The sequence below is a fragment of the Oncorhynchus mykiss genome, chromosome 12 (genome assembly GCF_013265735.2).
Source record: "Oncorhynchus mykiss isolate Arlee chromosome 12, USDA_OmykA_1.1, whole genome shotgun sequence".
Lineage (NCBI taxonomy): Eukaryota > Metazoa > Chordata > Actinopteri > Salmoniformes > Salmonidae > Oncorhynchus > Oncorhynchus mykiss.
Window position 1 is genome coordinate 14,451,755 of NC_048576.1, and position 26,847 is coordinate 14,478,601.

At 42.2% G+C, this 26,847-nt stretch overlaps 1 protein-coding gene across 2 annotated transcripts in view; it reads left to right on the forward strand.

Moving 5' to 3' along the window:
* Positions 1-226: 226 nt before the first annotated feature.
* Positions 227-26,847, forward strand: part of LOC110537019 (contactin-associated protein-like 4) — a 219,319-nt gene continuing 192,698 nt past the window's right edge. For both annotated transcript variants that reach the window (XM_021622727.2, XM_021622728.2), the window contains exon 1: positions 227-460. In XM_021622727.2, the coding sequence (XP_021478402.2) occupies positions 337-460 (124 nt within the window). In that variant the 5' untranslated portion in view covers positions 227-336. The remainder of the gene's footprint in view (positions 461-26,847) is intronic.

The following is a 26,847-nucleotide window of genomic DNA, read 5'->3' on the forward strand; positions in this document are numbered from 1 at the left end:
TCTCACAAATAACTATATAGAGTTAAATTAATCATGACACAGGCTAAATGTTAAAAAATGTTAGTTGAAAGCAGACAACATTAAGTCCAAGAATTTGTATAGTTTATTGGTTTTGAAGTCTGTGCTTAATAATGGGCACTTTAAAATATGTGATACTGATCAGAGGCTGGGCTGTAGAGGTGTGTCTATTTCTCTCTCAGCTCTCTCTCCACTGTTCCTCCTCGAGTCAGAACCAGTCGCATGGCGTGAGCAGAGCGCTTCACAGAGCGGACGCACAGGCAGGCAGCGCAGAGAGAGGCACACGCGAATTATTTACCGAGCTAGAGGAGGACAGGAATGGTCGCTCTCCTCCGGCAGCATCATTTCGTTTTGAACATGGATTTGAGGACCAGAAGACACAGTGGAATGATTTTACAGCTCGCCGTCCTTCTCTGGTGTTCACATGGGGCAATTGGAAAAGGTGAGCACACACAACAAGATTCCTGCAACTTAAGCGGAGACGGATGGCGTGGAATTTGCTGTATTGCGTTTATTAAGACAAGTTTTCTTCTCTGCTTTCTAAATAGTCTGAGTGATTTAATAGAGTGGTTTATTTGTTACTTGTTTTATGGGGATATAAACCTTTAGGCAACTTTTTGTTGACAAATTACCACAGTCAGCGGTGACATTATTGATGTGTACTCGTTTGGGCGTTGAAGTTAATGTGTTAAACCTCTTGCGCCGAGTGGTTGAATATGTTTTTCAGAGTATTATTTTGCCTGTTATGGATTAAACAGAGCTTTCCCTTTAGCCATGTGGATACCCGCCATGCATGATGATGTTCTGACTTGACAGAAATGCGCAGCAAGCCCATCCAGCGTGTCAAAAGGAAACATGCATTAAGCTGTCAGAGTTTGCAGTGCAGGGAATATTAGTGTCATATATTTTTAGCAGCTGTTATTATTAGGTTATAACCCTGCGGTTAAGTGTAATGGTTATGGTATCTGTGCTTGTCCCCGCAAATATGTATTTGCTACACCAAATGCCACAGGGTAAACAAATGATACAATTATGCACTTGAAGATACAGTATTATAAAGAGTAGCCTATTAGAAGCTTGGCCACTGCGTATATAGTCGATCATAGGTTGCATTAATCAACGTTCAAAAAGACAATGCATGTGTTATTTTCTTAATTTCCCACATACTGCGTAATCTCTTGAACAAGCTTATTTTCAACGGGGTCCCACGGAATGGTATGTGTGTGTATATATACATATGTGTGTGTGTGTGTGTGTGTGTGTGTGTGTGTGTGTGTGTGTGTGTGAGAGAGAGAGAGAGACATAGAAATGGTCCAGTAAACTAGTGATTGTGTAAATTAACCCCACTGATCATCAGTGTAGCCATGGTTGATGCTTCGATTCTGAAGGTGCGTTTTGCAGGCAATCATAATGCATTACAGTACCAATGGACATAGGTTACAGCTGGCAAATGGCAAGAAAACATAATATTACAATTTCACAGATAATTGTAGATGAAAGGTGGGGTAATGGAATGGTCTCACAGTTACTGTAAATTTAGAGAAATAAATGTAAAACAAGTTTTAATTCAAAGTCATTTTGCATGCTGTGCCTACAGGCAACACCATGTGATATCCCTTCAACCAACATGGCACCTGTCTAGTTATGGTGTGTGTGTGTGTGTGCGCGTGTGTGTGTGCGTGCGTGTGTGTGTGTTTGTATGTGCGTGAGCGTGTGTGTGTACAACATGAAGAGAGAGACAGAAGTGTATATATAGAGAGAGCCAGAGAGGAAGAGGCTGAAAGAGAGAGCGAGAGGTAGAGAGAGAGAGAGTTGTAGAGGTAGAGAGAGGTAGAGAGAAACATTTTAATATATTTTTATTTAACCTTTATTTAACTAGGCAAGTGAGTTAAGAACACATTTTTATTTACAATGAAGGCTTCCCAAAAGGCAAAAGGCCTGCAGGGATGGGGGCTGGGATTAAAAATAAAATAAAATAAAATATAGGACACAACACACATCATGACAAGAGTGACAACACAAAATTACATAAAGAGAGACCTAAGACAACAACACAGCATGGCAGCAACACATGACAACACAACATGGTAGCAACACAACATGACAACAAAATGGTAGCAACACAACATGGCAGCAGCACAAAACATCGTACAAACATTATTGGGCACAGACAACAGCACAAAGGGCAAGAAGGTAGAGACAACAATACATCATGCAAAGCAGCCACAACTGTCAGTAAGAGTGTCCATGATTGAGTCTTTGAATGAAGAAATTTAGATAAAACTGTCCTGTGTTTGTTGCAGTTCGTTCCAGTCGCTAGCTGCAGCGAACTGAAAAGATGGGTGACCTGCAGCTTTGATATGTGCTGAGAGAAAGACAGTGTACCGTCTAGCCATACTCCCAAGTACTTATATGAGGTGACTACCTCAACCTCTAAACCCTCAGAGGTAGTAATCACACCTGTGGGGAGAGGGGCATTCTTCTTACCAAACCATATGACCTTTGTTTTGGAGGTGTTCAGAACAAAGTTAAGGGCAGAGGAAGCTTGTTGGACATTAAGAAAGCTTTGTTGGAGAGTGTTTAACACAAAATCCAGGGAGGGGCCAGCTGAGTATAAGACTGTATCATCTGCATATAAATGGATGAGAGAGCTTCCTACTGCCTGAGCTATGTTGTAGATGTAAATTGAGAAGAGCGTGGGGCCTAGGATCGAGCCTTGAGGTACACCCTTGGTGACAGGTAGTGGCTGAGATAGCAGATGTTCTGACATTATACACTGTGCTCTTTGAGAGAGATAGTTAGCAAACCAGCCAAAGACCCCTCAGAGACATCAATACTCCTTAGCCGGCCCACAAGAATGGAATGGTCTAATGTATCAAAAGCTTTGGGCTTGTCAATAAAAATAACAGCACAACCAATCAATCAAGGGCAATGGTGACATCACTGAGGACCTTTTAGAGAGTCATAGAGGTAGAGAGAGATAGAGGTAGAGAGAGAGACAGAGAGGAAGAGACATAGAGGTAGAGCGAGAGAGAGTCCGAGAGGTAGAGAGAGGTAGAGGTAGAGGTAGAGAGAGAGAGAGAGAGAGATAAAGAGGCAGAGGGAGAGAGAGAGAGCGAGAGACATGGAGGGAGAGAGAGAGACATAGAGATCGAGACAGAGGTAGAGAGAGAGAAAGAGAAACATAGATATAGAGGTAGAGAGAGGGAGGTATAGAGGAGATGGACCCACTGGTTTCCCTCTAGGTTATAGAGAGCTGGTAGTCCCATCCACCAATCTACCAGGTGTGAAACAGGGAATAGACTCAGGGGGTATTTTAATTTGGTATACAGCAGACCTAACTCACTCTATTAAATTGATCAAAGCAGGAACGTTTTACATTTGGCTAGAAATTCAAAAGGAAATGATTTCAACAGAGAAAAATGTCATCCTGCGTGCTACCTATATCCCCCCCACTGGAATCCCCATACTTTAATGAAGAAAGCTTCCCCATCCTGGAGGGGGAAATCAATCATTTCCAGGCCCAGGGACATGTACTAGTCTGTGGCTACCTACATGCCAGAACTGGACAAGAACCTGACACCCTCAGCACACAGGGGGACAAACACCTACCTGGAGGTGACAGAATTCCCTCCCCCATATGCCCCCCTAACTATGACAATATAACCAACAAAACGGGTCACAATTCCTGCAGCTCTGTCACATGCTGCGTATGTACAGTCGTGGCCAAAAGTTTTGAGAATTACAGAAATATTAATTTTCACAAAGTCTGCTGCCTCAGTGTCTTTAGATATTTTTTGTCAGATGTTACTATGGAATACTGACGTATAATTACAAGCGTTTCATAAGTGTCAAAGGCTTTTATTGACAATCACAATCAACTTCATGTTGATGCAAAGAGTCAATATTTGCAGTGTTGACCCTTCTTTTTCAAGACCTCTGCAATCCGCCCTGGCATGCTGTTAATTAACTTCTGGGCCACATCCAGACTGATGGCAGCCCATTCTTGCATAATCAATGCTTGGAGTTTTTCAGAATGTGTGGGGTTTTGTTTGTCCACCCGCCTCTTGAGGATTGACCACAAGTTCCCAATGGGATTAAGGTCTGGGGAGTTTCCTGACCATGGACCCAAAATATCGATGTTTTGTTCCCCGAGCAACTTAGTTATCACTTTTGCCTTTTGGCAAGGTGCTCCATTATGCTGGAAAAGGCATTGTTTGTCACCAAACTGCTCCTGGATGGTTGGGAGAAGTTGCTCTCGGAGGATGTGTTGGTACCATTCTTTATTCATGGCTGTGTTCTTAGGCAAAATTGTGAGTGAGCCCACTCCCTTGCCGGAGAAGCAACCCCACACATGAATGGTCTCAGGATGCTTTACTGTTGGCATGATACAGGACTGATGGTAGCGCTCACCTTGTCTTCTCCGGACAAGCTTTTTTCCGGATGCCCCAAACAATCGGAAAGGGGATTCATCAGAGAAAATGACTTTACCCCAGTCGTCAGCATTCCAATCCCTGTACCTTTTGCAGAATATCAGTCTGTCCCTGATGTTTTTCCTGAGAGAAGTGGCTTCTTTGCTGCCCTTCTTGACACCAGGCCATCCTCCAAAAGTCTTCACATCACTGTGCATGCAGATGCACTCACACCTGCCTGCTGCCATTCCTGAGCAAGCTCTGTACTGGTGGTGTCCCGATCCTGCAGTTGAATCAACTTTAGGATGCGGTCCTGGCGCTTGCTGGACTTTCTTGGGCGCCCTGAAGTCTTCTTCACAACAATTGAACCACTCTCCTTGAAGTTCTTGATGATCCGATAAATGTTTGATTTAGGTGCAATCTTACTGGCAGCAATATCCTTGCCTGTGAAGCCCTTTTTGTGCAAAGCAATGATGAAGGCACGTGTTTCCTTGCAGGTAACCATGGTTGACAGAGGAAGAACATTGATTCCAAGCACCACCCTCCTTTTTAAGCTTCCAGTCTGTTATTCAAACTCAATCAGCATGACAGAGTGATCTCCAGCCTTGTTCTCGTCAACACTCACACCTGTGTTAACGAGAGAATCACTGACATGATGTCAGCTGGTCCTTTTGTGGCAGGGCTGAAATGCAGTGGAAATGTTTTTTGGAGATTCAGTTCATTTGCATGGCAAAGAGGGACTTTGCAATTAATTGCAATTCATCTGATCACTCTTCATAACATTCTGGAGTATATGCAAATTGCCATAATTTAAACTGAGGCAGCAGACTTTGTGAAAATGAATATTTGTGTCATTCTCAAAACTTTTGGCCACGACTGTATATATATGTTTACTGCTCCAGGGATATAATTAGTTTTGATTTTATTATTTACTATTAATATATATTTTTCCCTCTTTATGCGATACGCACTACAGAGAACACTGGAAGAAGAATTATCACCAAATTATCAGTGAACTATTGTAATGTGTGTCAATTAATCCCATAAGGGATGGGTTGCCAACTGGCAATTTTACACGAAAACAAAATGTAATTCGTCATTCATTCAATAGCTCTCTTTTTAATATTTAACACAAGGAGAGAGGGCAGGAGAACGCCTATGGTTGATTTCACCCCCCAGAGTCAGGGTCAGAAGTTATAAACCTGGAAGGAATAAGAGTTGCTTCCAGCATTCTAGTGTTCTTAGGAGCCGCTGTAAATAAATGACGCTCTTGTTTTGAGGTGCAGAACACTGCAAAATGATTGGATGAGAGAGGACAGTGTGTTCAGTTCAGATAAATCACCATATCGGATCAGTAACAAAGCATTATTGTACACTTGTTCATGTGACATTTCTCCATGGTAGGCTTTGAGTGGACTCCTACTATAGCTCATCTCTTGTCAGTAGTACTGTAGACTACTTTATCACTGACCTCAACCCATAGTCTCTCAGAGCGTTCACAGTCAGCCCAATGACACCCTTATCAGATCACAGCAAAATCCTTGAACAGAGCAATTCTCAATCATGAGGCATCAAAGCCAAAGGAACTGAATAATATTAAGAAATGCTTTAGTTGGAAGGAAAGTAGTGTGGAAACCTACCAAAAAACAATTATGCACAACAAATGAAATCCCTTTTTAGACAACTTCCTGGACAAAACGTTGTAATAGTGAAGGTGTAAACTTGGCAGTAGAAAACCTAAACAGTATATTTGACCGCTCAGCTTCCCTAGCTAATCTAAACATTTCAAACAGAAAACCGAAGAAAATGAACAACAATGAGAAATGGTTTGATGAAGAATGCAAAAAGCCTATGAAAGAAATTGAGAAACCTATCCAACCAAAAACATGAAGACCCAGAAAACTTGAGTCTACGCCTTCACTATGGTGAATTACTAAAACAATACAGAAATGCACTATGGAAAAAGAAGAAACAGCACGTCAGAAATACCCTCAATGTAATTGAAGAATCCATAGACTCTAACTACTTCTGGGAACATTGGAAAAAACACCAAACAAACAACAACACCAAGAGTTATCTATCCAAAATGGAAATGTATGGGTAAACCACTTCCCCAAACTTTTTGGCCCTATAACAAAGTTCAAACAGCAAAAACATATACATGATCAAATACAAATCTTAGAATCATCTATTAAAGAATACCAGAACCCACTGGATTCTCCAATTACATTGAATGAACTACAGGACAAAATACAACCCCTCCAACCCCAAAATGCATGTGGTGTTGATGGTATCCTCAATGAAATTATAAAATATGCAGACCACAAATTCCAATTGGCTATACTTAAAAACTTTAACATCATCCTTAGCTCTGGCATCGTCCCCAATATTTGGAACCAAGGACTGATCACCCCAATCCACAGAAGTGGAGACAAATTTGAATAAAAAAACTACCGTGGGATATGCTTCAACAGCAACCTTGGGAAAATCCTCTGCATTATCATTAACAGCAGACTCATACATTTCCTCAGTGAAAACAATGTACTGAGCAAATGTCAAATTGGCTTTTTACTAAATTACCATACGACAGACCATGTATTCACCCTGCACACCCTAACTGACAAAAAAAAGAGGGAAAAAAAGGAAAAGTGTTCTCATGCTTTGTTGATTTAAAAAAATGAGGACCTGCTATACAAATTGATGGAAAGTGGTGTTGGGGGAAAAACATACAACATTATAAAATCCATGAACACAAACAACAAAAGTGCGGTTAAAATTGTAAAAAAAACACACATTTTTTTCCAAAGGTCCGTGGAGTGCGACAGGGATGCAGCTTAAGCCCCACCCTCTTCAACATATATTCAGTTGAAGTCTGAAGTTTACATACACCTTAGCCAAATACATTTAAACTCAGGTTTTCACAATTCCTGACATTTAATCCTGGTAAAAACTCCCTGTCTTATGTCATTTAGGATCACCACTATATTTTAAGAATGTGAAATGTCAGAATAATAGTAGAAAGAATGATTTATTTAAACTTTTATTTCTTTCATCACATTCCCAGTGGGTCAGAAGTTTACATACACTCAATTAGTATTTGGTAGCATTGCCTTTAAATTGTTTAACTTGGGTGAAATGTTTCGGGTAGCCTTCCACAAGCTTCCCACAATAAGTTTGGCCCATTCCTCCTGACAGAGCTGGTGTAACTGAGTCAGGTTTGTAGGCATTCATGGTTGGGATGATGTTCTTCGGCTTGCAAGCCTCCCCATTTCTCCTCCAAATATAACGATGGTCATTATGGCCAAACAGTTCTATTTTTGATTCATCAGACCAGAGGACATTTCTCCAAAAAGTACGATCTTTGTCCCCATGTGCAGTTGCAAACCATAGTCTGGCTTTTTAATGGCAGTTTTGGAGCAGTGGCTTCTTCCTTGCTGATATAGGACTCGTTTTACTGTGGATATAGATACTTTTGTACCTGTTTCCTCCAGTATCGTCACAAGGTCCTTTGCTGTTGTTCTGGAATTGATTTGCACGTTTCACACCAAAGTATGTTCATCTCTAGGAGACAGAACGCGTCTCCTTCCTATGACGGCTGCGTGGTCCCATGGTGTTTATACTTGCGTACTTTTGTTTGTACAGATGAACAATGTACATTCAGGCATTTGGAAATTCCTCCAAAGGATGAATCAGACTTGTGGAGGTCTACAATTTTATTTCACAATTAGACCCAACCAAGTCACAAGAAAACAAAAAGATAATTACTTGTCACATTGGAAATAATTAATAAAAAAACTGTGCAAACTAGAATGCTTTTTGGCCCTAAACAGAGAGTACACAGTGGCAGAATACCTGACTACTGTCACTGACCCAAACTTAAGAAAAGCTTTGACTATGTACAGACTCAGTGAGCATAGCCTTGCTATTGAGAAAGGCCGCCATAGGCTGACTTGGCTCTCATGAGATGACAGGCTTTGTGCGCACTGTGCACAAAAATAAGTGGAAACTGAGCTGCACTTCCTTATCTCCTGCCAAATGTATGACCATATTAGAGACACATATTTCCCCCATATTACACAGATCCACAAAGAATTCGAAAACAAACCAAATTTTGGTAAACTCCCATATCTATCGGGTGAAAAACCACAGTGTGCCATCACAGCAACAATATTTGTGACCTGTTGCCAAAAGAAAAGGGCAACCAGTGAAGAGCAAACACCATTGTAAATACAACCCATATTTTGTAGTATTTGCACATAATATGACATTTGAAATATCTTGATTATTTTGGAACATTTGTGAGTGTAATGTTTACTGTTATTTTTTTTTGTTTATTTCACTTTTGTTTATTATCTACTTCACTTGCTTTTGCAATGATAACATATGTTTCTCATGTCAATAAAGCCCTTAAATTGAATTGAAATTGAATTGAGAGAGAGAGAGTGAGACATAGAGAGAGCGATGAGAGAGAAAGAAAGATACAGATGTAGAGAGAGAAAGAGAGACAGAGGTAGAAAGAGAGAAAGAGAGAGAGAGCTAGAGAGAGATAGAAAGAAAGATATAGAGGTAGAGAGAGCAAGAGAGAGGGAGAGAGACATAAAAGTGGAAAGAGAGAGATGTAGGGAGAGAGAGATAGAGGTAGAGTGCTACAGATAAGCAGAGAGAGAGAGAGAGAGAGAGAGAGAGAGAGAGAGAGCTACAGATAAGCATTGAGAGAGAGAAGGGTATGGTGGTTGGTAATGAGATACATATGTATTGTAATTTGAGCAGATGGCTGTACATTTTGCAAGCCCCTGGCCCTCTACTCCTCCACTGCTTTACTGCTTGCAGGGGTGGACTGGGACCAGAAATCAGCCCTGGCATTTATAACATCGGCCCATTTTTTCATTGATGCCCAAAATGCCAGATGGCCAGTCCGCCCCTGGCTGCTTGCCACTCTGAGTGCATCCCTGAGTCAGAGTCCTTTGCATCCCACATAACTGCATTTTTCTATTCTAACACGACAGTATATGTTTCCTCCTTTCACATCATGCTTGGCTGGTGCTGTTCACTGTATTCCAAGCTGCTTCAGTGCATCTGTATCTTTGGAGAACAGGACTTGATATTTGATTTGTTGGCCAGTTGGCAGCATGTATAATCAAACAACTTGCTGACTCATCATACACTAACTGCTTGTCTGAGAAGTCAGTTTAGTACTTTTCATGAGAGGGTCTGCCTGCCCTCCAATGTCAGGTTCCGGTCCGTTGCGGCTCCGTTGGTAAGAGTATGGTGCCAGTAATGCCAAGATTGTGGGTTACATTCTCGTAGGTATCGCATATTGTACTTTCGATGAGGGTGTGCCCTCGACCTCCAATGTCAGGTTATGGTCTACCTAGTTATGTGGTGTGTGAGGCTGTGCTGTCCTGCGTGCTGTGTAAGTATGCATATCCATAATATATTCTGAGGCTATTTCATGAGAGTGTCTTCCCTCGCCCTCACCCTCCACAGTCAGGTTAAGGTCTCCTTGTTTATGTTGCTCATGGTTGGATGAAAAAATACAGACGTAGGATCTTAATTTGATCACCCTGTTGCAGGAGAACTTTGACATTTAATACTTGGTTTTCCGCTACGTGAAATGTATCAACCCCTACAGAAATTTAAATTCATTATAATCCACATGATAACTCACATTTACTATTAATGCAGGACTATTTTCCTGCTGTAGCAAACTGGCTCAAATTAGCATCCTACATGCGTAGATGCCTATCTATGAAATATTCTGAGGCTATCTCATGAGAGCATCTTACCTTGACCACCAATATCAGTTGAAGGTTTCCCTGGCTATGCTCCTTATGGGGAGGGGGGGGGGGTACTGTACAGTATACTGTGTATTGTATACAGATTAGAGTATCCCTGAATTATTCCAAGGCTATCCTCTTATCGGTTGAGGGTCTGAGAGCATCAGGCTTAATCGGAGCTACGCAGCGCTTTGGTCCAACTCTCAAGACGAGAGAGAGAGAGAGGCAGCCACCGTAGTCACTGTAGCCGGGGGAAGAACCTTAGTAGTTCTCAGCTGGAGACCTACAGTTGACTGTTTATAGATCGCTCCTAGTGACTCATTTTAACTTGTTTTATATGTGTGTACACAGAGTCCTTTACAATTAAGAGCTCAACACACAGCTACGTGAATTGCTTCTTTTTCATACGGCATTAAAATTGAATTAGGTTGATGCACAAATTCAGTTGGGTATTTGAATCTGACCCCGTGTATACTGTATCTTTCCATGACATAGACTGACCAGGTGAATCCAGGTGAAAGATATGATCCCTAATTGATGTCAAAAGTTAAATCAAATCAAATTAAACTTTATTTATCACATGCGTCGAATACAACATGCAGACCTTACCGTGAAATGCTTACTTCCAAGCCCTTAACCAACAGTGCAGTTCAAGAAAGAGTTAAGAAAACATTTACCAAAGAAACTAAAGTAAAAAATAATAAAAAGTAACACAATATAATAACAATAACGAGGCTATATACAGGGGGTACCGGTACTGAATCAGTGTGCAGGGCTACAGGTTAGTCAAGGTAATTTGTACATGTAGGTAGGGGTGAAGTGACTATGCACAGATAATAAACAGTGAGTAGTAACAGTGTACAAAACAAATGGGGTTGGGTATTAATGTAAATAGTCTGGTGGCCATTTGATGAGTTGTTCAGCAGTCTTATGGCTTGGGGGTAGAAGCTGTTAAGGAGCCTTTTGGTCCTAGACTTGTCACTCCGGTACCGCTTGCCGTGCAGTAGCAGAGAAAACAGTCTATGACTTGGGTGACTGGAGTCTCTGAAAAATGTTTGGGCTTTCCTCTAGTATATAGATTCCTGGATGGCAGGAAGCTTGGCCCGAGTTAGGTACTGGGCCGAACACACTACCCTCTGTAGCTACCTACTGTGCAGTACTGTGCAGATGCTGTGCAGTTGCCATACCAGGCAGTGATGCAACCAGTCTATACTCTCAATGATGGAGATGTAGAACTTTTTGAGGATCTGGGGCCAAATCTTTTCAGTCTCCTGAGGGGGAAAAGATGTTGTCGTGCCCTCTTAATGACTGTCTTGGTGTGTTTGGACTTCCTGAATGGATTTTTCTCAGGTTTTTGCCTGCCAAATCAGTTCTGTTATACTCACAGACATTATTTTAACAGTTTTGGAAACTTTAGTGTTTTCCATCCAAATCTACTAATTATATGCATATCCTATCTTCTAGGCCCGAGTAGAAGGCAGTTTAATTTGGGCATGCTTTTCATCCAAAATTCCAAATGCTGCCCCCTACCCTAGAGAATTTAAGTAAAAAAATAAGTTACAAACAACCCCAAAAAACGAACAAACTAGCAGTTAATTAGGAGCACGTAAAACATCAGCAATCCCCTCCTGGCACAATTCTACATCAATCAGTGTAGATGAAGGGGAGGAGACAGATTGAAGACGGAGTTTTAAGCCTTGATACAATTGAGACATGGATTGTGTATGTGTTCCATTTAGAGGGTGAATGGGAAAGACAAAATATTTAAGTGCCTTTGAATGGGTTATAGTAGTAGGTGCCAGGCGCACCAGTTTGTGTCTATAACTGCAACACTGCTGGGTTTTTCATGCTCAACAGTTTCCCGTGTGAATCAAGTATGGTTCACAATCCATGGGACATCCAGCCAACTTGACACAACTGTGGGAAGCATTGAAATCAACATGGGCCAGCATCCCTGTGGAATGCTTTTGACAAATTGTAGAGTCCATGCCCCAAAGAACTGAGGCCTCTCTCTCTCTCTCTCTCTCTCTCTCTCTCTCTCTCTCTCTCTCTCTCTCTCTCTCTCTCTCTCTCTCTCTCTCTCTCTCTCTCTCTCTCTCTCTCTCTCTCTCTCTCTCTCTCTCTCTCTCTCTCTCTCTCTCTCTCTCTCTCTCTCTCTCTCTCTCTCTCTCTCTCTCTCTCTCTCTCTCTCTCTCTCTCTCTCTCTCTCTCTCTCTCTCTCCTTCCTGAGGTACTCGGCATATTACCAGTCCTCTCAGGGCTTTTATCTTCTCTCACAGCTGATCTGGAGTCAGTGGAGCACTCCTTCTAATCATGGCCTAATGGCAGATAACACCATGACACCTCAGTCCCCTACCCTGGGTGTGTACACAGATAGTGAGTCACACTCACACTAGTCTTACTAGAATGATGGCGCCTATTGACACCTTATTCCTTATGTAGTGCACTACTTTTGACCAGAGCCCTAATCCTTATGTAGTGCACTACTTTTGACCAGAGCCCTAATCCTTATGTAGTGCACTACTTTTGACCAGAGCCCTAATCCTTATGTAGTGCACTACTTATGACCAGGGCCCAAAGAGACACAGCGCCTGTGGGTAGAGACTACACTCACACTGACAATATGCAGTATTCTCCTATAAGTTATTACTGTGCGATTTCAGTAGGCTTTTTAGTAAGACTATACAGGATCAAATACAGTTGACTAGCTGGGGCAGGAGGGAACAGTGGAAAGAGATGACCTTTTTGGCTGTGAGTCAGCTGTATGTGTCCCAAATGTGTTTAGGAAGAAGCAGAGAGTTTGGCTGGTGATTGAGGCTGTGGGGAAACGTTTTATGCCTCTAAATTAGACTTTGTCCACGTCCCAAATACTACTCTATCCCCTATATAATGCGGCACTTTTGCCCATACACTCTCAGAAAAAAGGGTTCCAAAATAAACAACCTTTTTGGTTCCATGTAGAACCCTCTGTGGAAAGGGTTCTTCATTGAACCCAAAAAGGTTCTACCTGCAACCAAAATAGTTCTTCAAAGGTTTATCCTATGTGGACAGCCAAATAACCATTTTAGATTCCAGATAGCACCTTTTTTTCTGAGAGTGTAGGGTTCTGGGCAAAAATATGGAGTAGGGTTCAATTTGGAACCTTAGACTTCAGAGTCAGACAATGACCTCCCTCTTCCACTATTCCCACAGACAATAAGATTAATAATCAAGTAAAAAAATGTTCCTGAGTTGGAAATGATGTATATTTGGCCAGTAAACCGACTGACCGGGTGCTTCAGTGCTTCATATGCAGCACACAGCTCCCTGCCTCTTCGGAATGTATTACTTTTCAATGAGCTGGTTGTTTGTTTTGTGAAGAACATAAACCAGTGAATAAAATCAATTTGGTGCAACTGTCTGTGTGGCGTAGGTATTTCCCTGCAAAGCCCACTGTCCATCATGATTCATGAGAAGGGTGGCATCTCACGGAGGCTGCATGAGGGAAGGGGAAAGCAGATAGCGAGGAGAGGATAAATCACCCTCATATTTCTTCTTTACTGTCATTTATGAAATGTGTGTTGGGGAAGTCGAGCCATGAATGAGATCTTATGAAGTCAAGGTTACACAAAGGTAGCGGCGGGTAGCGCTGGTCGTATTTAAACATTTTTTTTTACTGTGTGAACTTGAGTCTGGCTCTGGCAGTTATGAATCTAGATTTATTAATCCAGAGAGCAGTATTTAAGTAGGAAATTGACAGAAAACGGCAGTTCATCTAACTTTGGTTCTGACCCAGGCCATTCTGTATTAGCTCAAGGCCAAATTCTTCAAAAGCCTGGCACCTTCAAAATGGACGCATTCATCACACAGCCCTGTCATCATTGTAGATGAGTTGGTACTGGACCAGAAATCTGTCATGGTGGTTCTCTTTATAGGTTGCCCAATTGTTCTCTCAGCCTCTTTTAGCTTCAGTCCTACTTTGCTGTAATAACTAGAATAGTCAACTTTGCTGATACAGATTATGCTGCAGTTGTTTAACATTCATACAGTCATCATTCACAACAACACCTGCATTTATTTCTCAATATGCAATATGATTTTCAATTTCGCCTCATGTCTATCAGGTCAAATCACAGCTGTGACATTTGACAGGGTATGCATCCCAAATGGCACCCTATTCCCTATTTCCTATTCAGTCCATTATTTTTGACCAGGGACAGGGCCCATAGGGCTCTGGTCAAAAATAGTTCACTGAAGGGTATAGGGTGCCATTTTGGATGCTTACAAGGAAATAGCACAGGTGTGCTACCATTCAGCCGTTGGCTACCATGCACCCAACAGCTGTCCAGTACTAGCTTATAGTATGACAGTTGCAGCAGTTTATGTCGTTTCTAAAAAGAACCGTTGTAACACCATAACAGACCTGTGGAGCAGTGCTCTGAATAATCTGTCAATCTGAATCAATCTACATGTATTCAACAAAAACAGGGCTGTTGTTAGCTGTTGTTTTTGTTGTTGTTGTCCACTGTTTGCAATGATTACAGCATTGACAATGCATGTCATCTGAGTCAACTGCAACATCAAATCATCAAAGTAATATGATAAGAATCGCAGGTTCCTGCTATCTGTTTTCAATCATTTTTATTCAGGCTTTAGTTTATAATGGCTACAGTCAGGAGAGGTGTAGTGGAAGAAAAGTAGCAATATAGGAGAACCATAGAAATGTTTCCTTATTGCATTTCATAAACCTTAGTTGGAGGCTGAGGTAGTTGGAGAGTGAGGTAGTTGGAGAGTGAGGTAGTTGGAGAGTGAGGTAGTTGGATGCATGAGATAGTTGGAGAGTGAGGTAGTTGGAACCTGAGGTAGGTGGAGAGTGAGGTAGCTGGAGGCCTGAGGTAGTTGGAAGCATGAGGTAGTTGGGAGTGTGAGGTAGTTGGAAGCATGAGGTAGTTGGAAGCATGAGGTAGTTGGAGAGAGAGGGCTAGTTGGAGACCTGAGGTAGTTGGAGGTCTGAGGTAGTTGGAGGTCTGAGGTAGTTGGAGCGTGAGGTAGTTGGAGCGTGAGGTAGTTGGAGTGTGAGGTAGTTGGAGCGTGAGGTAGTTTGAGGCTGAGGTAGTTGGAGCCTGCGGTAGTTGGAGAGTGAGGTAGTTGGAGTGTGAGGTAGTTGGAGCGTGAGGTAGTAGTTGGAGGGCGAGGTAGTTGGTGAGTGAGGAAGTTGGTAATGGGATAATCGGTCAGAGGGGAGGAGATGCTACGAGAATCGGTCAGAGGGGAGGAGATATTACGATAATCGGTAAGGGGGAGTAGAGATTAGGAGATTCAGTGAGAGGGGAAAAGATATTACGATAATCGGTTAGAGGGAGGAGATATTTGAAGAATCGGTCAGAGGGGAAGATATATTAGGAGAGTCGGTTACAGGGGAAGAGATATTAGGATAATCTTGTCTTGTTGACACCCTCCAACTCCCAGCTCTTCTGGGACATTCTGAGCTCTTCCATTTCACTCCCCAGTGGTTTCCTTTGAGTAGGCCAGTCAGAGAGGCTGAACCAGTGACAAATGTGGGTCAGAACTGAAGTAACCCTCTTCTTTCAGCTCTGTTCTCTTCTCTTCTCCCCTCAGCTGTTCAACTCTTGAGTATTCTATACAGTATCTGAACACTCCAAGCCAAGCAAGGAGGGCAGGCACCTCAATATTTTATAAGTTAACTCAGGCTCACCAAAATACTTACTTTGTTAACATGACTGGGAGGAAGAGTTAGTCTGACCTTCTGAAGAGGTTTTCCATCGGCATCTTCATAAGCTCAAAGCTAAGCAGTGATCAAGGCTACAGATAGAAGCAGTGTGTTGGTTCAACAGAGACTCAGTTACCTCTCTATCCCCTGAATAAAGAAACCAGATGTAAGGGGAAGAGGGCTGCAGTACTATACGAAGGGTACATTGGTAGACCATCACCCATTGATTGACAGTCACCCACAAGCGTATTGGCAGGGTAGAAGCTTGTGTGTGTGTTCAATGTGCATGTACGTGTATTTATAGGTGTTTGTATTTGAGTGTAGTCTATAATTGAGTGTAGTCTATAATTGTATTACTACCTGCGTTCACTCCCAGAGACCCCGAAACCTCCTCAACACATGCCCTTTCCGTTCCCCATTAGCTGTGTGCTAGTACACCTGTACAGATTGGAATAGCCATATGTCTATGGGAATAGCACAGCCAGGGGACCGGGTCTTCTAAAATAAATAATAATCATCATTTTTCTAGCTACGAGCCTAATTACTCACTCCATTTTACTCCTCCTTAGCAGTAGAATAATATGTTTGCATCCCAAATGGCACCCTGTTACCAACTATAGTGCACTCTTTTTGACCAGGGCCCATAGGGCTTTGGATAAAAGTAGTGCACTATATACGAAGAAACGGGTGCCATTTGGGGCCCCGTTATGATCTAATGGAGTACAGGCTGCCACTCTGACTGTCAGTCATATTTCACATATTATATTTTTCGACAAAGCCTAATTTAGTACTGTTAAAACAAGCTGTATTTACAACGTGTGTGTGTATTGATGTTGCTGCTGAGTGCTGAGTAACTCAGAGAAGATAGTCATCCGTTATGTGTGAAGGGGTCCAGAAGTGTAGCAGCAGCGTCTGTGTCTGTCTGCGTCTCTGGTGATTATCAGTAAGTACACAGGCATATCTCAACACTGAATAAACACACACACATTGACACGACGTTGTTACAACACATAAAGTCAAATGGATGACTGTAAAGTGCATTAGCGACACTTAGAAAAAACACTTTAAAAAGTGTAGCTTGAGTGAATTATGACACCTCTAGGAAGAAACGTGACAAATGTTGTTGTAAAGTAATAGCATTTTCCCCTTTATTGTACTGAACGTTCGGTTCCACACCTGATATGGAGTGTGCATTGACTGTTTCGTGTTATGAGGCTTGACTGTTGAAAGAGCCCCTCATTGGCACACCTGGGTTAAAATAGTACTTGAAATCTTTCAAAAACATTGATCGTTTGGCTTCAGCCTGCCTGGAGTGTCAGGTGGGCGGGGTTTGGAGTGACACGTTTTAGGACTTTTTTATTGGTTCCGTTGCACCAGGCAAGCTCAAACAAGCACAGCTAGCATATAGTATTTGAAATGATGTGAAATCGTATTTGAACCCAGGTCTGCTAATTGCGTTTTTCTCCAACCCTGCAGAAGGATTTTTGTATCAGCCACGTGGGAGAAAACACAGAGGGAATGTAATTATCATAGGAGGACTTTTTAAAGCAGGCGTGCTTAGTGTGTCTTGATGGATAGACTTACAGTATGCCTATCCCCTGGAACAGGGCTGGGTGGCGATACATCAGTCACTTTTATGCCCATTGTGGCGAAAGTACACTATCCACCCACACACCATAGTCCCGTGGACGCTCCAGACCTATGTACAATTTAGGCCTTAGAGCTGTAGTTGGAGAAGTGAATGCATAGAACACGTCCATTTTACAGGTTTGTCTTTCAGTTTTCTTCATGTCCAGGCCCGTCACAGAGGAGGACAGGAGAGGACAGGAGAGGACAGGAGAGGACATAATAGGGGAGGAAACGTCAGAATAGGTGAGGAGAGGACAGAATAGGTGAGGAGAGGACAGAATAGGTGAGGAGGGGACTGAATAGAAGGGGAAAGGGGAGTAGAGAATAGGAGAGGAGAGGTGAGTAGTGAATAGGAGAGGAGAGGGGAGTAGTGAATAGGAGAGGAGAGGGGAGTAGAGAGGAGGAGAGGAGAGGTGAGAAGTGAATAGGAGAGGAGAGGTGAGTAGTGAATAGGAGAGGAGAGATGAGTAGTGAATAGGAGAGGAGAGGTGAGTAGTGAATAGGAGAGGAGAGGGGAGTAGAGAGGAGGAGAGGAGAGGGGAGTAGAGAGGAGGAGAGGAGAGGGGAGTAGAGAGGAGGAGAGGAGAGGTGAGAAGTGAATAGGAGAGGAGATGGGGAGTAGAGAGGAGGAGAGGAGAGGTGAGAAGTGAATAGGAGAGGAGAGGGGAGTAGAGAGGAGGAGAGGACCCAGCTGGCTGCAGCAATGGTTGAAAACATCTTAGGGTCTGTCCCTAATGGCACCGTATTCTGTTTATAGTGCACTGCGTTTGACCCGGGCCTAGTGCACTATAGGGAACAGGGTGTCATTTGGGACAAATCCTTTGTCTCGTTTCTGGGTTATAGATCATCTTAGTTTATGTTTTTCAAGCAGCATTAGATTACCCATTAATTACTTGCTTGTGTTCACAACAGTCTTGGGAGCTATTAGCATAAGTGAAGTTGCCTGAAGGATTCTAGATGAAATCTGCATTAGCATGGTCGCACGGGAAAGTGTTGGAGTCAGTGACTGTTCCTAGTGGTGCCTTTGCTCTAGTAATAAACGTGTTTGAACCCAGTCAGGGGAGTGACAGCCTTGCAGCTTTGCCGTCAGCTTGTCTCAACTCTGTGTCTGTGTGTTATTGTAAAGAGAAGTTAAGACTGGCAGACTGACAGATTCAGGATAAAGAGTTTTTAACGGCTACATTGCCACAACGTCCTCCCTTTGATCATTGTCATCACTGATTACATTTATCTTGGCTGCAGTCAACCCAGGGTGCTATGGTTTTAATGTAAAGTACAAATGAGAGGGTTGATTGTTGTCAGGTCATTTTAGAGATGGGGATAGTTTGTCTGGCTAGCTGAGCGTTAGTTATCCAATTGATACATTGTTTTTCTTACTGGCGTAATCAGCTATTGTCTTGCTGCATTGTTTAACTAGATCAGCAGTGCTGCTCATGACAACGTCATCTCGCCGAGTGTATCGTTAAATTAAAGTCAACCTCAATGTGACCCACCAGATTCAGAAGCTTGAAAACCCCATTAGAAAAAAAGTTTGAAAACCACATTTAGTTTTATTTCAGTTTTAGTTTTATATAATAACCTTGGGCTGTGAGCACATGTTCATTCAATACCCGCCTGTGACTGCTGCATAACATAGTGCCTATTCAACACAGCATGTTCCACTATAGATTGGAGAAGTGGGGAATGATCGATCAATCAATCAAATGCATTTTTAAAGCCCTTTTTACAGTACCAGTCAAAAGTTTGGGCAACGCTACTCATTCCAAGGTTTTTCTTTATTTTGACTATTTTCGACATTGTAGAATAATAGTGAAGACATCAAAACTATGAAATAACACGTATGGAATCATGTAGTAACCAAAAAAGTGTTAAACAAATCAAAATATATGTTTTCTTCAAAGTAGCCACCCTTTGCCATGATGACAGATTTGCACATTCTTTGCATTCTCTCAACCAGCTTCATGAAGTAGTCCCCTGGAATGCATTTCAATGAACAGGTGTACCCTGTTAAAAGTTATTTTGTGGAATGTATATCCTTGTTAATGTTTTTGAGACAATCAGTTGTGTTGTGACAAGGTAGGTGTGGTATACAGAAGATTGCCCTATTTAGTAAAATACCAAGTCCATATTATGGCAAGAACAGCTCAAATAAGCAAAGATAAACGATAGTCCGTCATCTGGAAAATTTCCATAAGTTTGAAAGTTTCTTTGAGTGCAGTTGTGAAATTAAATCAAATTTGATTTGATTTGTCACATGTGCCGAATACAACAGGTGTGTAGACCTTACAGTGAAAATAGTCTGGGTAGCCATTTGATTTGCTGTTCAGGAATGCTCACTTACAAGCGCCTAAACAACAATACAGTTTTAAGAAAAATAAGTGACTGTCTCTCATGAGAACTGCCACAGGAAAGGAAGACTCAGAGTTACCTCTGCTGTTCATTAGAGTTACCAGCCTCAGAAATTGCATTCCAAATAAGTTTTTTTTTTTAAACGGAGAAAACCCGTTTACAGAGCAGCAGTAAAATAACAGTAGCGAGGTTATATACAGGGGGTACCGGTACAGAGTCAATGTGGAGGCTATATACAGGGGGTACCGGTACAGAGTCAATGTGGAGGCTATATACAGGGGGTACCGGTACAGAGTCAATGCAAATAGTCTGGGTAGCCATTTGATTTGCTGTTCAGGAGTCTTATGGCTTGGGGGTAGAAGCTGTTAAGAAGCCTTTTGGACCTAGACTTGGAGCTCCAGTACTGCTGCGGTGCATTAGCAGGGAGAACAGTCTACGACTATTTTTGGGCCTTCCTCTGACACCGACTGGTATAGGGGTCCTGGATGACAGGAAGCTTGATCCCAGTGATGTATTGGGCCGTACGCATTACACTCTGTAGCGCCTTGCAGTCAGAGGCCGAGCAGTTACCATACCAGGCAGTGATGCAACCAGTCAGGATGCGCTCATGGTGCAGTTGTCAAACTTTTTGAGGATCTGAGGACCCATGCCAAATCTTTTCAGTCTCCTGAGACTGACAATGACAAAGTCCTGATAGACTTTGTCATGCCCTCTTCATGACTGACTTGGTGTGTTTGGACCATGATAGTTTGTTGTTGATGTAGACACCAAGGAACTTGTAGCTCTCAACCTTCTCCACTACAGCCCTGTCATTAAGAATTGGGGCGCGTTCGGTCCTCCTTTTCCTGTAGTCCAAAATTATCTCATTTGTCTTGATCACGTTGAGGGAGAGGTTGTTATCTTGGCACCACACTCATTGTTGTCTGTGATCAGGCTGTTGTGTCGTCGGCAAACTTAATGATGGTGTTGGAGTCGTGCCTGGCCATGCAGTCATGAGTGAACAGGGAGTACAGGAGGGGACTGAGCACGCGCCCCTGAGGGGCCCCCATGTTGAGGATCAGCGTGGCAGATGTGTAGTTACCTACCCTTACCACCGGGGGATGGCCTGTCAGGAAGTCCAGGATCCAGCTGCAGAGGGGGATGTTTAGTCCCAGGGTTCTTAGCTTAGTGATGAGCTTTGATGGCACTATGGTGTTGAACGCTGATCTGTAGTCAATGAATAGTACTCTCACGTATGTAGGTGTTCGTTTTGTCCATGCTTCACAGAGTTCAAGTAACAGACACAACTCAACATCGACTGTTCGGAGGAGACTGTGTGAATCAGACCTTCATGGTCAAATTGTTACTAAAGGACACCAATAAGAAGAAGAGACTTGCTTGGGCCAAGGAACACGAGCAACGGTCATTAGACCGGTGGAAATCTGTCATTTGTTCTGATTGGTCCAAATTTGAGATATTTGGTTCCAACCGCTGTTTCTTTGTGAGACGCAGAGTAGGTGAAAGGATGATCTCTGCATTTTTGGTGTGGGGGTGCTTTGCTGGTGACACTGTCGGTAATTTATTTAGAATTCAAGGCACACTTAACCAGCATGGCTACCACAGCATTCTGCAGTTTGCCCATCTGGTTTGCCCTTAGTGGACTGTCATTTGTTTTTCAACAGGACAATGACCCAATACAGCTCCAGGCTGTGTAAGGGCTATTTGACCAAGAAGGAGAGTGATGGAGTGCTGCATCAAATGACCTGGCCTCCACAATCACCCGACCTCAACCCAATTGAGATGGTTTGGGATGAGTTGGACCGCAGAGTGAAGGCAAAGCAGCCAACAAGTGCTCAGCACACGTGGGAAGTCCTTCAAGTCTGTTGGAAAAGCATTCCAGGCGAAGCTGGTTGAGAGAATGCCAAGAGTGTGCAAAGCTGTCATCAAATGCAAAGGGTGGCTACTTTGAAGAAAACATATATTTTGATTTGTTTAACACTTTTTTGGTTACTACATGATTCCCATGTGTTATTTCATAGTTTTGATGTCTTCACTATTATTATACAATGTCGAAAAAAGTTTTACAAATATTTAAAAAAATTGACTGGTACTGTACATCAGCAGTTGTCACACAGTTCTATACAGATACCCAGTCTAAAACCCCAAAGAGCAAGCAACGCAGATAAAAGCACAGTGATTAACAGGAAAAACTCCCTTGAAAGGCAAGAGTATATGAGCATGAAAGCCAGATCGTTCTTCAAGACGTTCAAACATTCATAGATGACCAGCAGGGTCAAATAATTAACCACAGTGGTTATAGAGGGTTCAACAGTTCAACACCTCAGGAGTAAATGTCAGTTGGCTTTTCATAGTCGAGCATTCAGAGGTTGAGACAGACAGACAGAAACTGGGAGACAGCGACAGAGAGACGTCAGGGTTCCGTAGCCATAGGCAGAGAGAGAGTGAAACAGGTCAGGGTTCCGTAGCCACAGACAGAAACAGCATGATGCCCTATGAGGGCTGCACCTATCATACCATCACAATAACTCAATGATTGGATAGTGTTGCTCTGGCGAGCCAGGACTTTCTTTTGGGTAATAGCAGTCAATCACAGATCAGATCAAGCTACAAGGCAGTTTGCAGGCCCTGTAGTACATTACATAATGCTCACTCACATCCTGGTCTCACATGCTGCGAAGGAAGATACAAGTCATTCAGTTCTTTCTTCTTCAAAAGATACACACAATTTGTCTTCAATAGCCCTAGATGGGCCCAAGTCATCTATCTATATTCTTGATTCACTTAGGTCAGAGCTAGACTGGATGTCAGAGTTGTGTATAGGTGGCAGGGAAGTCAGGCGCAGGAGAATTAAACTGAGTGTAATGGAGTTATTTAATAACAATGAACGAAACATACTCCAAACACTAAATGTAACAAGTAACAAAAATATGTACGAGGACCCCGACGCACACTAAATACAAACCTATATACAACACTGAAATACAAACCTATATACAACACTGAAATACAAACAATCTCTGACAAAGACATGAGGGGAAACAGAGGGTTAAATACACAACAGGTAATGAATGGGATTGAAACCAGGTGTGTAGGAAGACAAAACCAATGGAAAATGAAAAATGGATCAATGATGGCTAGAAGACCAGTGACGTCGACCGCCGAGCACCGCCCGAACAAGGATAGGCTTCGACTTCGGCAGAAGTTGTGACACTGGACCAAAGTTATTTGTTCATATTCTTGATTCACTTTGGTCATTCACAAAGTTTCTCCATCGAGTTTGGTTCATATTCAGGCGTATTTTATTAGGAATTAACTTCTGGCATTTTGTATTATTGTAGATCCACCAGTAGATGGGAACATTATCTTTCGGGGCCAATATGAAACACGAAAAACAAGCTCTAGTACGTTAGTTTATTATTTGGGACACGTCTTTCCCTGTGGAGGTTGGTGCTGCACGTGTTTAACTCTACAGAAGCTTCTAGCTGCTCTACTTCCTGTGGCAGTTGGTGTAAATGTTATAGGTGTGTCCCAAATGGCATCCTATTCCCTATATAGTGCTCTACTTTTGACCAGAGCCTATGGGGCACTATATAGGCAATAGGATGCCATTTAGGAAGCACCCATAGTCAACTACATTGTGCTAGCTGGCCACAAGCCCAATCTGTCTCTCCCTCTCTCTCAATCTGGCCAATTAATTCCCTGCCAGAGGAACACGCTAATTAAAACAGGGACTGAAGCACCCCTACAATGTCACTACATGGAGTTAGCACATTAGGTTGGGTGTGCTGCTACAGTTCTGCTCTTCAATCTGTCTGGAGAGCTGAAAGACTATAGGCCCCATGGGTCAATATACTGTGGAACCAAGTTGTGCAGAATGGAACACAAGAACAGAACACTGGTGTTTAGTTTGGATTGAGGATGACTGTTAGTGTTCCATGCCATAGTTCCAGTTCACAAACAAGCATGTTATTGGCCTCATTAGACTATTATTTCTGCTGAATGCAGCATGGTCGGAATTTTTTAATACATCCAAAAGACATATAGTGAATTGTATTGAACTCAGTCTTGGAGTTCAGTCCAGCGCCTTATCCATACTCTATTTCTAGTTGTTGTTTATGAAGGTGATGCATCATTTTCATCCGTATTCATTCTCCACTTCCATCATCTGGACTTATTTCAGCAAAATGTGAAATGGGACACAGTAGAGGGGAGGGGAAGGGAAGGGAAGGGAAGGGAAGGGAGGGGAGGGAAGCGGAGTAGGAGAGGAGAGGAGAGGAGAGGAGAGGAGAGGAGAGGAGAGGAGAGGAGAGGAGAGGAGAGGAGAGGAGAGGAGAGGGTGGCCTGTCTCACTCTATTGCCTATAGCTCCTGCCAAGGATCTGTCTTTTATCAATACTGATTAAACACTTCTGATGGGTTCTGAGGCCACTGACCCTCCTTGAGAAGAATACTTTGGAATGAGTTAATGATTTCATCCCAACTCTATTCCCTATTTAGTGCACTAATTTTGACCAAAGCCCTATGGGCCATTCGGGACACACACAATATATCATCATTTTCTAAGATAGTACTATTGGTATTGCCCTTGGGTAGCTTCTGGTCTCAGGTTCAGGAGTGGCTAAAAAAGCATACCATTAATCTAAAATTGACTCTAGAAATAGTGTTGTTGGGAGATCAATCGCTAATATATTATTACTCTTAGCAAAAGTATTTATCTTCAACTCACAATCGGTGGATTCAATTTGATAAGATAGATTTAAATTATATGTTAAACATCACGGCATAGTTAAAAGATAAATGGCGCATAGAAATCCAAAGTGGGTGGTCAGCAGAGATAGGTGAGGGTTGGAATGTGTAACTGGAGATGAGTGGGAGGTTATCCTGATGCCTCACTTTACCCTGCCTCCATGTACATATCTACCTCAAATATCTCGTACCTCTGCACATTGATGTGGTACTCCCTGTATATAGATCTATTCTTGTGTATTTACTTTGATTCCACTTGTGTTATGATTTTGTTTGTATTTTTCAACACTGCGTTGTAAACAAGCATTTCACAATAAAGTCTACACCGGATGTATTTTGCCATTTGACAATTTTGTATTTATTTGATTTGTCGATGTGCCCTTGAGCAGGGCGCTTGACCCGGGTTGCTCCTGTGGGTCATTCTGGATGGGAACATCTGCTAAATGTCAAAAATGTCATGTAAATGTTGAGCGAAGGAGAATACACTGCAGGTGTATTGTATGTTTTATAATTCAATAAAAATATAAAAAGTACTATTATGTAGCAACATGTTAAGTAGAGAATCTAGCTTTTAGTACATATATTATGTCTGTAAAAAAATAAATAAAGCATTACCTTGGGATGTAAGTATTGTTTGTTTTTTAACATGGGATTTCTATGGATTAGAGCGCAGGTGTTAAACTCATTCCATGGAGGGCTGAGTGTCTGCGGGGTTTTGCTCGCTCATGTACTTGATTGATGAATTAAGGTCACTAATTCGTACGGAACTCCCCACACCTGGATGTCTAGGTCTTAATTGAAAGAAAAATCAAAAAACCTGCAGACACTATGACCTCCTTGGAATAAGTTTGACACCCCTGGTTTAGAGATAGAGAAATGAGCTATGGTACCTGTAAGTCTGTTTTGCAAAGGTGTCTCACACACTAGGAAAGGTGAGTTTATTGTCGAGGTTCAGTGGATGTGTGCCGCACAGCTATTCAGCATTAACCTCCAGTTTCCTCCACCGCACCATGATGTCTGTGCATGACTGAACACAGAGTCAGTCAGAGATGTGGCTAAAGGCAGTGAAATGCCTAACTCTGAACACCATTTTTTTTAAATAGTTTTTTCAAACACTGTTCTTTCTGTCAAGTAGTTTTCAACGAGTCTCATCTCATTAGTGATGATCAACTCAGCTTTTACTCCTCTGCTCTGTTTTTGGAGTGCACTTCTCACCCTCAAACACTATAATTGAAATGCTTTTCACACTGAATACTCAACAAACAACCTCATGTACACTCATTGAGAGATAGTGATTGTAGGTTGGTCACGATGAGAGTGTGTGCGCGAACTACTAATGAGAGGTTTGCAAGCTGTATGATTAATATAATACAAAAATCCCCATCAAAGTTAGTCAGTTTAGATATCTGTTTTTGCATGGGGCTCAGGGGTGCGTGCTGGAGGTATGGAGGTAATTTTGTGCCAACAAACTCTTTCTGAGCTTTCTTATACCTCCTAGATATAGGACAGACACTTCAAAACCTTATTCATTGTGATTTCTCCTAGATATGGACAGACGCTTCAAAACCGTATTCCTTGTGATTTCTCCTAGATATGGACAGACGCTTTAAAACCGTATTCCTTGTGATTTCTCCTAGATATAGGACAGACGCTTTAAAACCTTATTCCTTGTGATTTCTCCTAGATATAGGACAGACGCTTTAAAACCTTATTCCTTGTGATTTCTCCTAGATATAGGACAGACGCTTCAAAACCTTATTCCCTGTGATCTCTTCTAGATATAGGACAGACGCTTTAAAACCTTATTCCTCATGATTTCTTTTTTGACTGTCTGATATGCCATTCATGAATGTGTTATTCAATTTCTAAGGGCTATAGTAGTAAAGGCCAAAATTCAATATGTTATCAAATAATGTTTTCATTATTTTGGGGGATACCTACAGGTGTCCTACATTTCTAAATAAAATAGCTAAATGATCCATGGTATGACCAATTTAAAACACGCCTAAAACAAGCATTAAAGCTTATTTGCCCCTAGCACGGTTCTGTACTATTTGTTTCTTATTGTTCTGTTTTTAATGTCATAAGAAATAAGCCAATTTTATCTGTATGTGTGTGTGCATTTGTTTGCTTGTGCATGTAATCACGCACCCCCAGCATGTGTGTGAGCATTTGGTCATATGCGTACGTGCATGCCAATGTGTATG